Source organism: Phascolarctos cinereus, unplaced genomic scaffold (assembly GCF_003287225.1).
Source record: "Phascolarctos cinereus isolate Bilbo 61053 unplaced genomic scaffold, phaCin_HiC Scaffold_9;HRSCAF=440, whole genome shotgun sequence".
Lineage (NCBI taxonomy): Eukaryota > Metazoa > Chordata > Mammalia > Diprotodontia > Phascolarctidae > Phascolarctos > Phascolarctos cinereus.
The window spans coordinates 22,748,069-22,761,246 of NW_027556402.1; the positions used below are offsets into that span (position 1 = coordinate 22,748,069).

At 40.5% G+C, this 13,178-nt stretch overlaps 1 protein-coding gene across 1 annotated transcript in view; it reads left to right on the forward strand.

Moving 5' to 3' along the window:
• The window catches only part of FRAS1 (Fraser extracellular matrix complex subunit 1), a 479,438-nt gene that overhangs the window by 205,304 nt on the left and 260,956 nt on the right, over positions 1 to 13,178 (forward strand). The window contains 4 exon segments of the mRNA XM_020988371.2: positions 8,608 to 8,728; positions 8,730 to 8,746; positions 10,613 to 10,753; positions 11,921 to 12,094. Coding sequence (XP_020844030.1) covers positions 8,608 to 8,728; positions 8,730 to 8,746; positions 10,613 to 10,753; positions 11,921 to 12,094 — 453 coding nt within the window.

Below are 13,178 nucleotides of genomic sequence, written 5' to 3' on the forward strand. Positions count from 1 at the left end.
GAAGTTAAGCCACCTGCCTTATCTTTGTGGTCAGTTAGTTATCTTCCCATCCACCCCAAGCAAAAGGTCCTGTCCCTTCTTTGATCTTTTCTTCCCTCCTCAGGAATAACTTTCCTCCTTTTTCCTGTCTTTAGCTTCTCTTTCCAGCTTCAACCCATTCTGAGCTTTAGTATTCCTGACTCTTTTTACAGTATCTTGGCACTTAAATTTAGCTCTTATTATTTGGTCTTGCAGACATCTTTAAAACTTTTATTTTAAAATCTGAGGTAGGGGGTGAATTCTTTATGCATTGACAAATCCCATTTTTCTCCTTCATTGGAGTAGTTTTCCTTTGTATATCAGGATTTCATTCTTATGCATCTCCCATTCCTCCTGGGCTGACTTTCCCTGAAACATTTTATTCCCAGAGTTCTTAGCTTTCCTCTGAACTCTTTGAAATCTGCTTTAAGATAATCTACAGTACATGTCAAACTATGCCACCATTTCATCCCTTTGTCACAAACTCTAGTAGGGAGGGGTCACTTCTCCCCAAGGTTCCCATTATTTCTACCCCTAACACTCATTTCTCAGTTAGAATCAGATGGACTAGAGCTCCAGGACATTTCTGAGTAAGGGAAATTCCCCTTCACTACTATATCATGCCTTTGGGGTTTGTGATCTGTTTCCCAAACTTCTCATCTATTTCTGCTTTCTGACCAGGTGGTCTTTAGTATATTATCAGTGATAAATCACTTTTTAAAAAAATGCTCTATTGGCCTCCACTCATCCTCTCTATTGTACTGCCCCTTTCTAAAGCCTTCTTAAAGTATAGTGTTGCTTGAAGTATTCTCCACCCCAAACGTTTTCATTTGTTCTATCTTTGTTGTTGTTTTTTTAAAAATCACTTATTCCCATCTAGAGGCATGGTCATGAGTTTCATCGTACCACATACCAGGGATGCCTATGAAGTCTAATTTGCCTCCTCTCCTTAGAACTTCTAGATCTTCTGTTTTTCTTGTCTACATTTTGGAATTTGTATGTGATATTTGAAGCTGTGGGGTTTTACCACTAGCCCATTTCTTGCATTTTGTTGTTTTCTGTGAACTTTTCAGTGTCTCAGCTCCTATTCTTCCATCTTTATGTCTGTTCTTCATGGGGTTATGCACAAGTAGTCTTCGGTTGCTTCCATCCTTTTAAGTTAAATTTTTTTTTATTTTTTAAAATATAAGTTTATTTTTAGTTTTCAACATTCACTTCCACAAGGTTTTGAGTTCCAAATTTTCACCCCATCTCACCCCTCCCCCCCTCCCCCACTCCAAGATGGCATGCATTCTGAATACCCTTCCCCTGTCTGCCTTCTCTTCTATCTCTCCCCCTCTTCTCTTATCCCCTTCCCCTTCTATTTTCCTGTAGGGCAGGATAGACTTCTGTACCCCATTTCCTGTATTTCTTATTTCCCAGTAGCATGTGAAAACATTTTTTTTAAACATATGTTTTTAAAACTTTAGGTTTAAGATTTTCTCTCTTCCTCCCTCTCCACCCACCCCCATTGAAAAGGCAAGCAACTCAATATAGGTTGTACATGTGCAGTTATGCAAAACACTTCCATAGTAGACATGTTGTGAAAAACAAACTCTATTTCCCTTAATCCTATCCTGCCCTCCCATTTATTCTATTCTTTCTTTTGACCCTGTCCCTCCTCAGAAGTATTTACTTCTGATTACCCTCTTTCCCAATCTGCCCTCCTCTCTATCATCCCCCTGCTCTCTTGTCCCCTTCTCCCCCTATTTTCCTGTAGGGTAAGACAGATTTCCATACCCAATTGAATGTGTATGCTATATCCTCCTTAAGCCAAATCCTATGAGAATAAGATTCACTCATTCCCTCTCACCTTCCCCTTTCCCCTCCACTGTAGAGACTTTTCTGTTTTTTTTTGAGATAATTTACCCCATTCTACCTCTCCTTTCTTCTCTCCGAGTATCATCCTCTCTCATCCCTTAATTTTATTCTCCAGATATGACCCCTTAATCTTCAACTCACCCTGTGCCCTCTAACTATCTATCTATATATACATACATATAATTTTTTTCCTCTTAATACCCTAATACAAAGTTCTCATGAGTTATAAATATCATCTTTCCATGCAGGAATGTAAACAGTTCAATCTTAATAAATCTCTTATGATTTCTCTTTCCTGTTTACCTCTTCATGTTCCACTTGAGTCCTGTATTTGAAAGTCAAATTTTCTATTCAGCTCTGGTCTTTTCATCAAGAATGCTTGAAAGTCCTCTATTTCACTGAATGACCATTTTTTCCCCTGAAGGATTATACTCAGTTTTGCTGGGTAGGTGATTCTTGGGTGTAATCCTATCTCCTTTGCCCTCTAGAATATTATATTCCATGCCCTGCGGTCCTTTAATGTAGAAGCTGCTAAATCTTGTGTTATCCTGATTGTGTTTCCACAGTACTTGAATTGTTTCCTTCTGGCAGCTTGTAATATTTTCTCCTTGACCTGGGAACTCTGGAATTTGGCTATAATATTCCTAGGAGTTTTCCTTTGGGGATCTCTTTCAGGAGGAGATCTGTGGATTCTTTCAATTTCTATTTTGCCCTCTGGTTCTACTATATCAGGGCAGTTTTCCTTGATAATTTCTTGAAAGATGATGTCTAGGCTCTTTTTTTGATCATGGCTTTCAGATAGTCCAATAATTTTTAAATTCTCTCTCCTGGATCTATTTTCCAGGTCAGTCATTTTTCCAATGAGATATTTCACATTGTTTTAATTTTTCATTCTTTTGGATTTGTTTTACAGTGTCTTGATTTCTCATAAAGTCACTAGCTTCCAATTGCTGTATTCTAATTTTTAAGGAAGTATTTTCTTCAGTAATCTTTTGGACTTCCTTTTCCATTTGGCCAATTTTTCTTTTTAGGGCATCTTTCTCCTCATTGGCTTTTTGGACCTCTTTTGCCATTTGGGTTAGGCTGTTTTTTAAGGTGTTATTTTCTTCAGTATTTTTTTGGGTCTCCTTTAGCAAGCTGTTGACTTGTTTTTCGTGATTTTCTTGCATCACTCTCATTTCTTTTCCCAGTTTTTCCTCTACTTCCCTTACTTGCTTCTCACAATCCCTTTTGAGCTCTTCCAAGGCCTGGGACTGATTCATATTTTTCTTGGAGGCTTTGGATGTAGGAGCTTTGACTTTGTTGTCTTCTTCTGGTTGTATATTTTGATCTTCTTTTCACCAAAGTAAGATAATATAGTCTGACTCTTTTTGCTGCTTGCTCATGATCCCAATTACTTGAGTTTTAAACTCTTTGTTAAGGTAAGAGTCTGCTTCCAATGTGGAGAATGTACTGTCCCAAGCTTCAGAGGTTTGTGTAGCTGTTTTCAGAGATACTTGTAGGGACCTGTAAATTTTCAGTTCTTCCAAGGTGGTATGATAAGGGGTGAGGTGTTTACTCCTTTCCTGGCCTGTGACCACAAGTATTCCTTTCTGTCCTGTAACTGTGAGGAGGGGTTTCTCTCCACAGCCACTGCAAGCTTCACCATGCCAGTGCTTCCCCTCACCCCAGAACCGTCGCCCAGAACTGACCCAGATCCACACACGGGCAAAGCAAGAGATTCCTGCCTCAGCACTGGCAAAGAGATCCCTGCAATCCCTCTCTGAGTAGCCACTGGATTCCCCCTCAGTCTATGGGCCGGAAGTTTGGGAAGCAGCTCCCCCCCCCCACCTCAGGGCCATGTTCTTGGGGAATGGAGCTGACACCCCGCCTTCCTATCTCGGCACCACAGAAACAGACTTTTCCCACTGACCTTCTAAGTTGTCTTTGGCATTGGTGGATTGAGGAATCTGAAAACCTCCACAGCTGCCTGAGATTCAGTCCTCTGAGGCCTGCTCCAGGTTCGCTGCCCGCGCTGTGTTGAGCTCCCAGACCGCGCAATACACCTTTCTGATCAACCATCCAGGTTGTCTTGGGCTGGAAATTTATTTCACTCTGTCTTTTTGTGGGTTCTGCTGCTTCAGAATTTGTTTAGAGCCATTTTTTATGAGTATTTGGAGGAGTTTGGAGGAGAGCTCAAGCAAATCGCTGCTTTCACTTTGCCATCTTGGCTTCGCCCCCAAGTTTTGTTTTTTTTTTTAAAGCAATCACTTGGTAAACGTTTATTAATCTCCTACTATGTATCAGACACTGTGATGGGTGTGACTACATTCTTCCTAGCCCATGTCAGGCACATGTTATCTCTGTCTGGGAATCTGGTGTCCAGATATTTGAGGCCATGGCCTAGAAATTCAAGTTCCATTTTAAAAATAGTCAGTTGTTCATATCTCAGATTTATTTTTCTCATTTGTATCCTCTCACTCCAGCGGGCAATGTGAGGTAAACTCAGCCTTTGCCGCTATGGTCTTGAGTTTCTTGTTGAAAACTTTGTAATGTTTGACTGTGTTTTCTAGGTTCTTTCTGCCAGTGTCATTTGTACTTAGGAGAATCACCAGAAATGGGAAATTGTCATCTGTCTTGATATTTCATGGCAGAGCCTTTGTTATGTCTTAAATATACAGAACAGGAAGACAACAGACCTTTCTGTTGTGATTAGGTCAATAGATAGCTTCCTCCCACTTCCTGACAGAATCACCAAGTACTAAGGAGAAGTAGGTGGTATTCTATGGGGGAGGAGAGTAGGGAAATGGAGTGGCAGATTCAGGAAGACCTGAGTTCAAATCTCAAACACTTAGTAGCTGCAAATTCTGTCTGCCTCAGTTTCCTGTAATAATAGCACCTGCTTCCCAGGGCTGTTGTGAGGATCAAGAGGTAATATTTGTAAAGCATTTTGTAAACTTTAGAGTGTTATATCAATATCAATTATTGATAAATATATAAATTATATTGTTATATAAATATTAGCAATTGCTGTTATTTAAATATTATTTGTTACATATGTTCTTATATAAATAAGCGTTATTATTTCTATTTTTATGTTCATCCTCTATTGCTTACTGCACCGTGTATCTTTTGTGGCCCTACTATAACCCTCTTGGGAGGTTAGGAGCATCTGTATTCCTCCTCTTCAGGAAAAGCCATAGATTGGTTTTAAAAATTGTAATTGTACATCCGTCTTTTCCTTTCTTCTGTGTGTGAGACTTTTCCATGTTCTAACATCTTTGTAAGGTTCAGTGTTTTCATACCTGAGATCTTCTTTTCCTCCGTTGAAGACTTGTTTCTGTTTTTGTTGTTTGTTTTTAGAAGTGCTTCATTATCCCTAGGAATATCCCTGGGATGTGGAAAGGGGGTCTCCAAGTCACTTTGCCTTCTCCAGGAGGGGGGTATCAGGCTTCCCTTGGAACACAGATAACAGTCACTTAGCTATGGCAGGAAAAGAAACAGTGCAAGGCACTGCATGATTTCTTCTACCTTTCAAAATGGTTGAGATTTTCAGCCTTCGGGTTTTTTTTTGAACTGCTGTTGGTGTTTACAAATTAATCCCAAACACCTGGTTAATGCTTTTTATAGTCACCTCTTAATAACTTGACAATCTCCTAATTTCCTTTCCTTAATCTCAACAATTCCGGTTCGTACTCCATCAGTCCCCTGTCTGTTTCACCAATTTGCCCAACACATGATCCCTCCATAAATTGGCTTTACACTCTAATTATCCCACTTAATCTGTTCTTACTTACCTTTGCCTATCCTTTCTTAACTCTAACTCTTCAGATCTACTCTCTCATCTTTCTTAATCATCCATAATCCTTCTTCATCTTTTGATAGCTTTTGTAACTATTCTTGATCGTGGTCCTGTTTTAGCTTAGAACTGGAATCTGGCCCCGTTTCTGGATCTAGAAATTGTCCAGAATCTCCTCAGTTTCTTCTAAATCTCCTCTCCAAATTCACCTTAGGCTTTTCCGTATGTGGGCTGCAAAAATCCAATGCACAACAGAAGGAAACTGAGGCAGAGCTCTAGGCATGATCAATTTATTAGACCAGTTGGATTCTGGACCTTCCTCATGGCCAAGGATCCCTCTGCTCTCCATTTAAGGCCTTTGATTGAACTTGAAAGGTCACTAATGGGTGTTAACAGTTCATGATTGGTCAATTTCAGAAGGGGCAGGAACTCTGTGATTGACTGAGGTAGATGTCCATCAAGCATGAGCACTTTGTCAGCAGAATTTGGGGACTTTCCACAGGCTGTGATGAACATTGACACCTAGGGAGCAGGGAAGCTGAGGAAACTGTGGTTTTTTAAGCACATTTCTCTTAGGAGTTGGTGGGGTGGGAGTGGTGGTGTAGTTCTAATAAAGCAAATTCTTAACACAAGTTGATTATCAGGCCTAATACAGTGTAACATGTATATAGTAAATCAAATAGAATTAATATTATAATCAGTGCATGGTGGGCTGATTAATAATAGACTACATACCTCTTATTCTTACAGCATTAACTAATATAACTAAATAAAACTTAACTCTATTCTGCTTAACTTATTAACACAATCTCCAGTACCCATTAAATCACAATGAATGGAGTAAACACTCAGTAAATTGAGTGGGGCTGTCCAAATTATTTTGACACAAGTAAGTCACGTGATTTTTTTTTGTTTTCAAATTTGGTTCAAATCCTTCTTTCTTGTAGCTCCCCTTCTCTCACAGAACCTAGAGCATTAGGGTTCAAGTCTCAGCTCTGATGCTGTTGGCTGCAGTACCCTGCAAGCTGCACCATCTCCCTGTGTCCCAAGCAACTCTCTAAGACTGTAAGAAGTTGAAGAGTTGTTAGTCTCTGTTGGTAGGACCAGTAAAATCAAGGTGTAGACAAAAAAAAAATTCCTTCATTAAGGCGTGTAGTTGCCTAGAGCATAGTGAAGTTCTTGTATGGCATCGTATAACCAGTCCATATCAGAGGCTAGATCTGAACCCAGGCCTTCCTGGCTCTGAGGCTTTCTCTCTATCCCTTATGCTGTACTGCCTCTTATTAGCAATAATTGTCACCCACAATCTTGTGTTTTCTATTCAGATGAATGATTTCAGAGACAAAAATACAGTGGGTGATAGGTTCCAAGAGAATAGTTAATATCTGCAGCAATTTCAAAATCAGGCAAGTGTGGGAGGCATTTCAGAAGTGTCTGTCAAAAGCATGGTGTTAGAACCACAGAATTTCAGAGTTGGAAGAGGCCTCAGAGGCCAATATGTTTGCCCTTTATCAGAACGAGAATTCCCCTCTGTCTGAACTGACAACCTGTCCTCCAGCCTTAAGCCCCCAGGTGAGGTAGAAGCTTCTTTATCCCTGAGCAACCTATTTTTGGAGACCTTTAATAATTAGGAACTTTTTTCCTACTTCAAGCCTAAATTTATCTCCTTGCAGCACCCACACATTGCTCCTACTCTATGGTATAGGTATCGTTATTCCCATTTTACAGATGAAGAAACTAAATTTCAGAGAGATGAAGTCACTTGCCTAAGGTCACAGAGCTGGTTAGTGAAGGCAAGACTTAACGTGGGTCCATGGCCTCTTAATCCAGGACCATGCTGCATTTCTTACTCCCCAGTGCAGGGGCTCAGTATTTTTGGAATGAATGAACAAATAATCCATTTGTGGAAAGAGTGGTTTTCTGAGAGTAAATGGAAGGATTTTTTGAGATCCAGAACACTTTGTGAAACTCAGCAGTGTGGACATAGTCTAAGTAATGTAGACTGTATCTGGAGGGAGAAACCTGGCTTTGTTTCCAGCAGGACCAGGGTATCATGTTAATTTAGCTGAATCCCAAGACCTGCATTCAGGAAAACCCGAGTTCAAATCTGGTCTCTGATGCATACTTGCTATGTAAGCCTGGGCAAGTCACTTAGCCTCTGCCTGCCACGGTTTCTTTATTTGTAAAATGGAGATAATAATAGCATCCACCTTCCAGGGTTGTTGTGAGGATCAAATTTTTGTAATGCGCATTACAAACCTGAAAGTACTATATAAATGCTCCATGTTGCATCTGCCACCCTGCCTCTTTTTGGCTCCAGGGAACAAGATGTTGGTCTCAGGATAAGCTCACTTGTGAAGTCACCACTGGTATTTCATGCCTTGATGGACACTACCTCCCTTAGCCTTCTCACCAATCAGAATTGGAGGAGAGGAGGGCAGAATATCAACTCCTCCCATTGCCTTCCTTTATAGAGTACAGGAGCTGGACTTTCATCTCATTCCACTTTGTATCTGCTACTCTACCTGGTCCGTCCCCCCCCCAGCTGTGCTGGACACCTCGTGGTGTCCTATCTCCCCCCATCTGTTTCCTTTTGTGCATTGTCTCCCCCCCCCCCATTAAATTGTAACGGGGTCTGCCTGTCCTTTTTTAAACTATGTCCCCAGTGCTTAGCAAAATGCCCAGCACACAGTAGGTGCTTAATAAATGTTTATTGGATTGGCACTGCTATTATTATAACTACTAGTTGTTCCTGAATGAATAACTCTTTGCTTCTCCTTCAGTCCTGATAGTTGAATTATCAGAGTCTTCTGAAAGGCCTGGATCAAGTAAATAGAATTTGGCCCGCGTGGCCCAAGAGAACAAGACTGCTGTATTAAGAGTGACCATTACAATTGTAAAGAATCTGTTCCGCTATTGAGTTTCCTTTATGGATTTTTCTCATCCTTTAGCTTGTGGCCCATCCTGTGAGAGCTGTGGTCCAGAGAGTTCTCACTGTCTGACATGTGCTGAGAATACCGTATGGCATGATGGCCAGTGCATCCCGGAGTGCCCTCCTGGGTACTATCCTGATGGCGGGCAGATGCTCAGGTAAGCCCTGTTGATCATTCTTGTCATCCTCATTAACATCGTTGTGAGAAAGCATTAATAAGGGCTCTTTGAGGTGTTCTGTGCTGTGACCTTCCATGAATGGTCCTACCATTTCAGAATCCGTGGACATAAAATGAACATTTTAGATGAAAGCAGATTTTTTTTCACCCTTTAATTTGGAATTTTGTCTGTCAGTTTAGAATGTGTCTAAGTGTGTGTGTGAGGGGATTTTGAGTGATTTAAAACAATGACTTCTAAGCATGTATATCATTTCAGGAAATAAATTGTTTCACCAAGACCAAAGACATGTTTTCCCTAAAGTCTTTATACACATTTAAACTTAAAAGCTTTATATCTGAAATATCTATAATAAATAAAAATCCAAAGCAAATATCTAAAAAGTTTTTGAAAAATATATCACAGTTTTCCTTATTTCCAATCCTATTACTAATGAAAAAAGACTTTCTTATTTCTGAGGGTAAATTGTGACTTGTGGTTGCCACACCTACTGCCTTACCTCACCATCTTCCATATCTGGCCTCTTTTCTCTCTACTTTTATCCCATCTCTAACAGTATTCTCTAACCCCAACCCTAGCTTCTTATGCGTCTATCCCCTGTATTGCTAGAGCCCTCTTACATCCTGGGAGCTACCCAAAAAAACTTAAGTTGGGAGAACTTCTGATTCCAGTGTCCAACAGGTGTAGGGAAGGATAGTTCCAATCTCAAAATGAGAGTTGCAATAGGAATGTATTGTTTTAGGTGTGTCGAACTCTCTGTGACCCCATTTGGGAGTTTCTTGGCAGAGATACTGGAGTGGTTTGCCATTTCCTTCTCTAGCTCATTTTACAGATGAGGAAACTGAGGCAAACAGGGTTAATGACTTGCCCAGGGTCACACAGCTAGTACGTGTCTGAGGCTAGATTTGAATTCATGAAAATGAGTCTTCCTGAATCCAGGTCCAGCATTCTATCCATTGCAGCACCATGTAGCTGCCCTGTATTCAGGTAGGGCAAACAGGCTGATGTGGGTAGACCTAGGAAAATCATTACCCAGGCATAGCTTTATTTCAATTAGAAAATGTGTTCCTGGTTTCAAACATCTAACTTGCAAGCTGACATTAAGAACATAATCCATTTCTGAGTTGGGACCCATCTGTGTGTTTAGGAAATGTAACTCTTAAAAGAAAATGCCATCACATTACTCAGTGTTGGTCCTGTGCCCTTCCAGTATTCATGAATGCCTGCCATCTTCTTCTAGTCTCCTTGTATTCGAATGAGACATATGGTTAATGTGGGAATTTGTTTTGCTTGATTATACATAATTGTTACAAGAATTTTTTTTTTCTTTTTCCACGGGGTTGAGGTGGGAGAAGGTGGGAGGGAGAGAAAATACATTTTTGTTAACTGGAAAAAAATAAAAAATTTCAGGCTCTCTTTGTACTCCATTCTTTTCCCTCCAAGGCTCAGCTTAAGCATTTGCCTCCTATGTCTTGAGACCTCTCCTCGCTCCCCCCTAGTGCTAGTGCTTCCCCTCCTATGTCTTGTGTTTATTTTGTGCCTGCATTTTGTCTCCCCTGTGTGATTAAGATCCTTGAAGACTTTTTGTCTTGGCATTCTAAGAACCCAGCACAATGTGTGGCACGCAGTAGGCCCACATTAAATGCTTGTTGATTCAGCTGGAGGTTACCACGAAGCACCCACAGAGAGGTGCCCTTAGGGGAGATGCATTGGGAATGCTAAAGGATTGGTGAATCTTTGTCTATTCCATGCATCCATCAACAGGGGACGAAGCAGCTAGCCATCTTGACTTCTTCATAGGTGACTCACGGCCTGTTGTATTTAGTTCTCTCCTGTTGTTGTCTTTAGGTTGCCATGTTTCATGTGCCAGCTGCAGAGGACCCTCAGCTGCCCACTGCACTGCCTGTTCCCATTCCTGGGTGTTGCACCAAAACCAGTGTCTTTCGGACTGCGGACAGAGTTTTTACCCTGATCGTGGCATCTGCAAAGGTATTGGAAGAATTCTCACATTGAATTATAAAATCCTACAAAATGTCATTATTTCTCTTCTGGGGATTTTCTGTTATAAGTTGATGGATGTGTGGTCCCTGAATTTGTAGTCAGGGAGGACTGAGTTCGCCTTGGACATTTTCAAATTGTGAGACCCTGGGTGAGTCATTCACACCTCTCTTAGGCTCGGTTTCCTCATCTGTAAATGAGAATTAGAATGGCACCTATCTCATGAAGTTGTTGAAGGGATTAAAAGAGATAACTTACAGCAAAATGCCTTGTAAACCATGGCACTTAATTTGTTAGCTATGATGACTATAACTGTTATTATTTTTCAGTGTAACTTATTTAAATAAATTCTTCTTTCCAAAACTAGTTACCTGGTTGACAGCACAAATAACTGTAGTGTGCATTTTTCATCTGTAGTATACGCTAAAGCAGGTAGTTTTTAGTTTTGTTAAGGGACAACATGTGACCATTTGCAGATTCACCCAGCGTGTTATGATTTTTCTGCCTGTGTTTTGAGGAACTGACATCTTCTTTTAAAGAAAATTTAATATGTTTTATTTTTTCCCAAATTACCTGTTAAAATATATATATATTTTTAAAGTTTAGAGTTTCCAGTTCTGTCTCTCCCTTCCTCCTCTCTCTTCTCCTGATATGGTAAGGAATCAGATATAGGTTGTACATATGCAGTCAGGTGAAACATTTCCATGTTGGGGAATTGATATTTTCTTTACCAGAGTTAAACCCTCTCTCCACCTGGTCTGTTTTTTGTTTGCTGTTCCCCTCATTTGCCCAACAAAGCATCTCAATTAATTATTAGTTTCCTTTTTGTTTTCCTGAAAGGAATGAATGGTCAATGACATTCGTAAGCAAGTAGAATATTTAACACTAGGCTCTCGTTTGGGCAAAAAAGAGACTTGAAAATGGGCTTTGGCCAACAGGGTATTTGTGCTCGTTGAAAAGAAACTCATTAGAATTACTGGCAACTTGAACATCACAAGAGACTGCTGATAAAGAGACTGTTGGGAGAGATTACATTAGTAAGTGGATTCATCCATTGGGCTTTTCAAGCTGCTTTGGTTCAGCGAGGGATTCTTTGCTTTGCTAAAAAAAAAAAGCCTGTGTATTAATTTTTACACACATTCTTGTTCTTGCTTGCAGCTTGTCATCCCTCGTGCCTGAATTGTGTTGGTCCAGAACCTTCTAATTGCACCCAGTGCAGGAAACCAGAGGAAGGAGTGCAGGCTGAATGGGCATCTGGGGAAATCCTCTCTGGCATATGTGTGTCTCAGTGCAGAGCCCATTTTTACTTGGAGAACACTGGACTCTGTGAAGGTGAGCAATCTAAGAACATGCAGAGGGCAGGGGTTCTAGGTATACTAGTAGGCCCAGGTTGGCTGAGATTCTACTAGAATATTCTGGAGCACTCCCAGGTTCTGGTTAGGTTTGCTTTTGTAGGCAGTGCCATATAGTGGAAAAAACACAGAACTTGGAGGTTCTGGCTTTAAGTCCGTGGGAAAGCCACTTAATTCTTGAGTGTCTGTTTCCTCATCTATAAAAAAGTGATACTAATACTTGGTTTTTTGTATGTTATTGGGCTGTTGTGTTGAAATGTCCTGGAAAAGCATTATGTCAGTTGTTACTGTCTTAGAAAACTGGGTAGTTCAGTGAGTGGGGGACTAAGATAAAAGGAGAAACGCAGAAAACCAATGGAGTGAAAAACCAATGGGAAACAACAGCCCCTTTCCACCTTCCACTGCAGGCCAAGAATGCTCCTTAGGACTCTTTGCCCTTGACCTCTTTTCTCAGAGTCACCAAGAACAGAAATAGCTTTAGTCAGCAAACCTCGTTACCTCTTAAAAGTGTCTAGTTTTTTTTTTTTTTCAGAAAACAGAGTTTTGACAACTGGAATAAGTCAAATAGCTTATTCTGTGAACTCAGTTGCTGTCTTGTCTTATTGCCTTTTAGGAACACACATTAGTAGCTTTTAAGCAAAATATGGACTCATGTCAAAATCAAGCTGTGGTTGAGGTGACTCTTATTGTCAGTGGGCAAGACTGTCTGTAGGAATTTGTCTAATACTAGATGGCTGGCCTCTGTAGCCGGAAAGATGTAAGGTCACTGGAACTCCATCTCAGGGCCATACCCCAGAAAATAAGAAGTATTCTGTTCTTTCATCTTCATTCAGTGCACAAGCCACTCCAGAAGGTGATTTTGTTTATATCTCACAAATCAATCAACATGCTTTTAGTCAGCACTGTAAAATGACCGTCCAGCGTCTTAAATGATGGGCTACAAAGACAAAAAATGAAATAGATCTTGATGGGGAGACAGGATGTACATACATAAGTATGCATATAATAATCATACAAAGTAATAAATACATGCTGGGGAGAGGGGGCACTAGCATTTGGGCGAT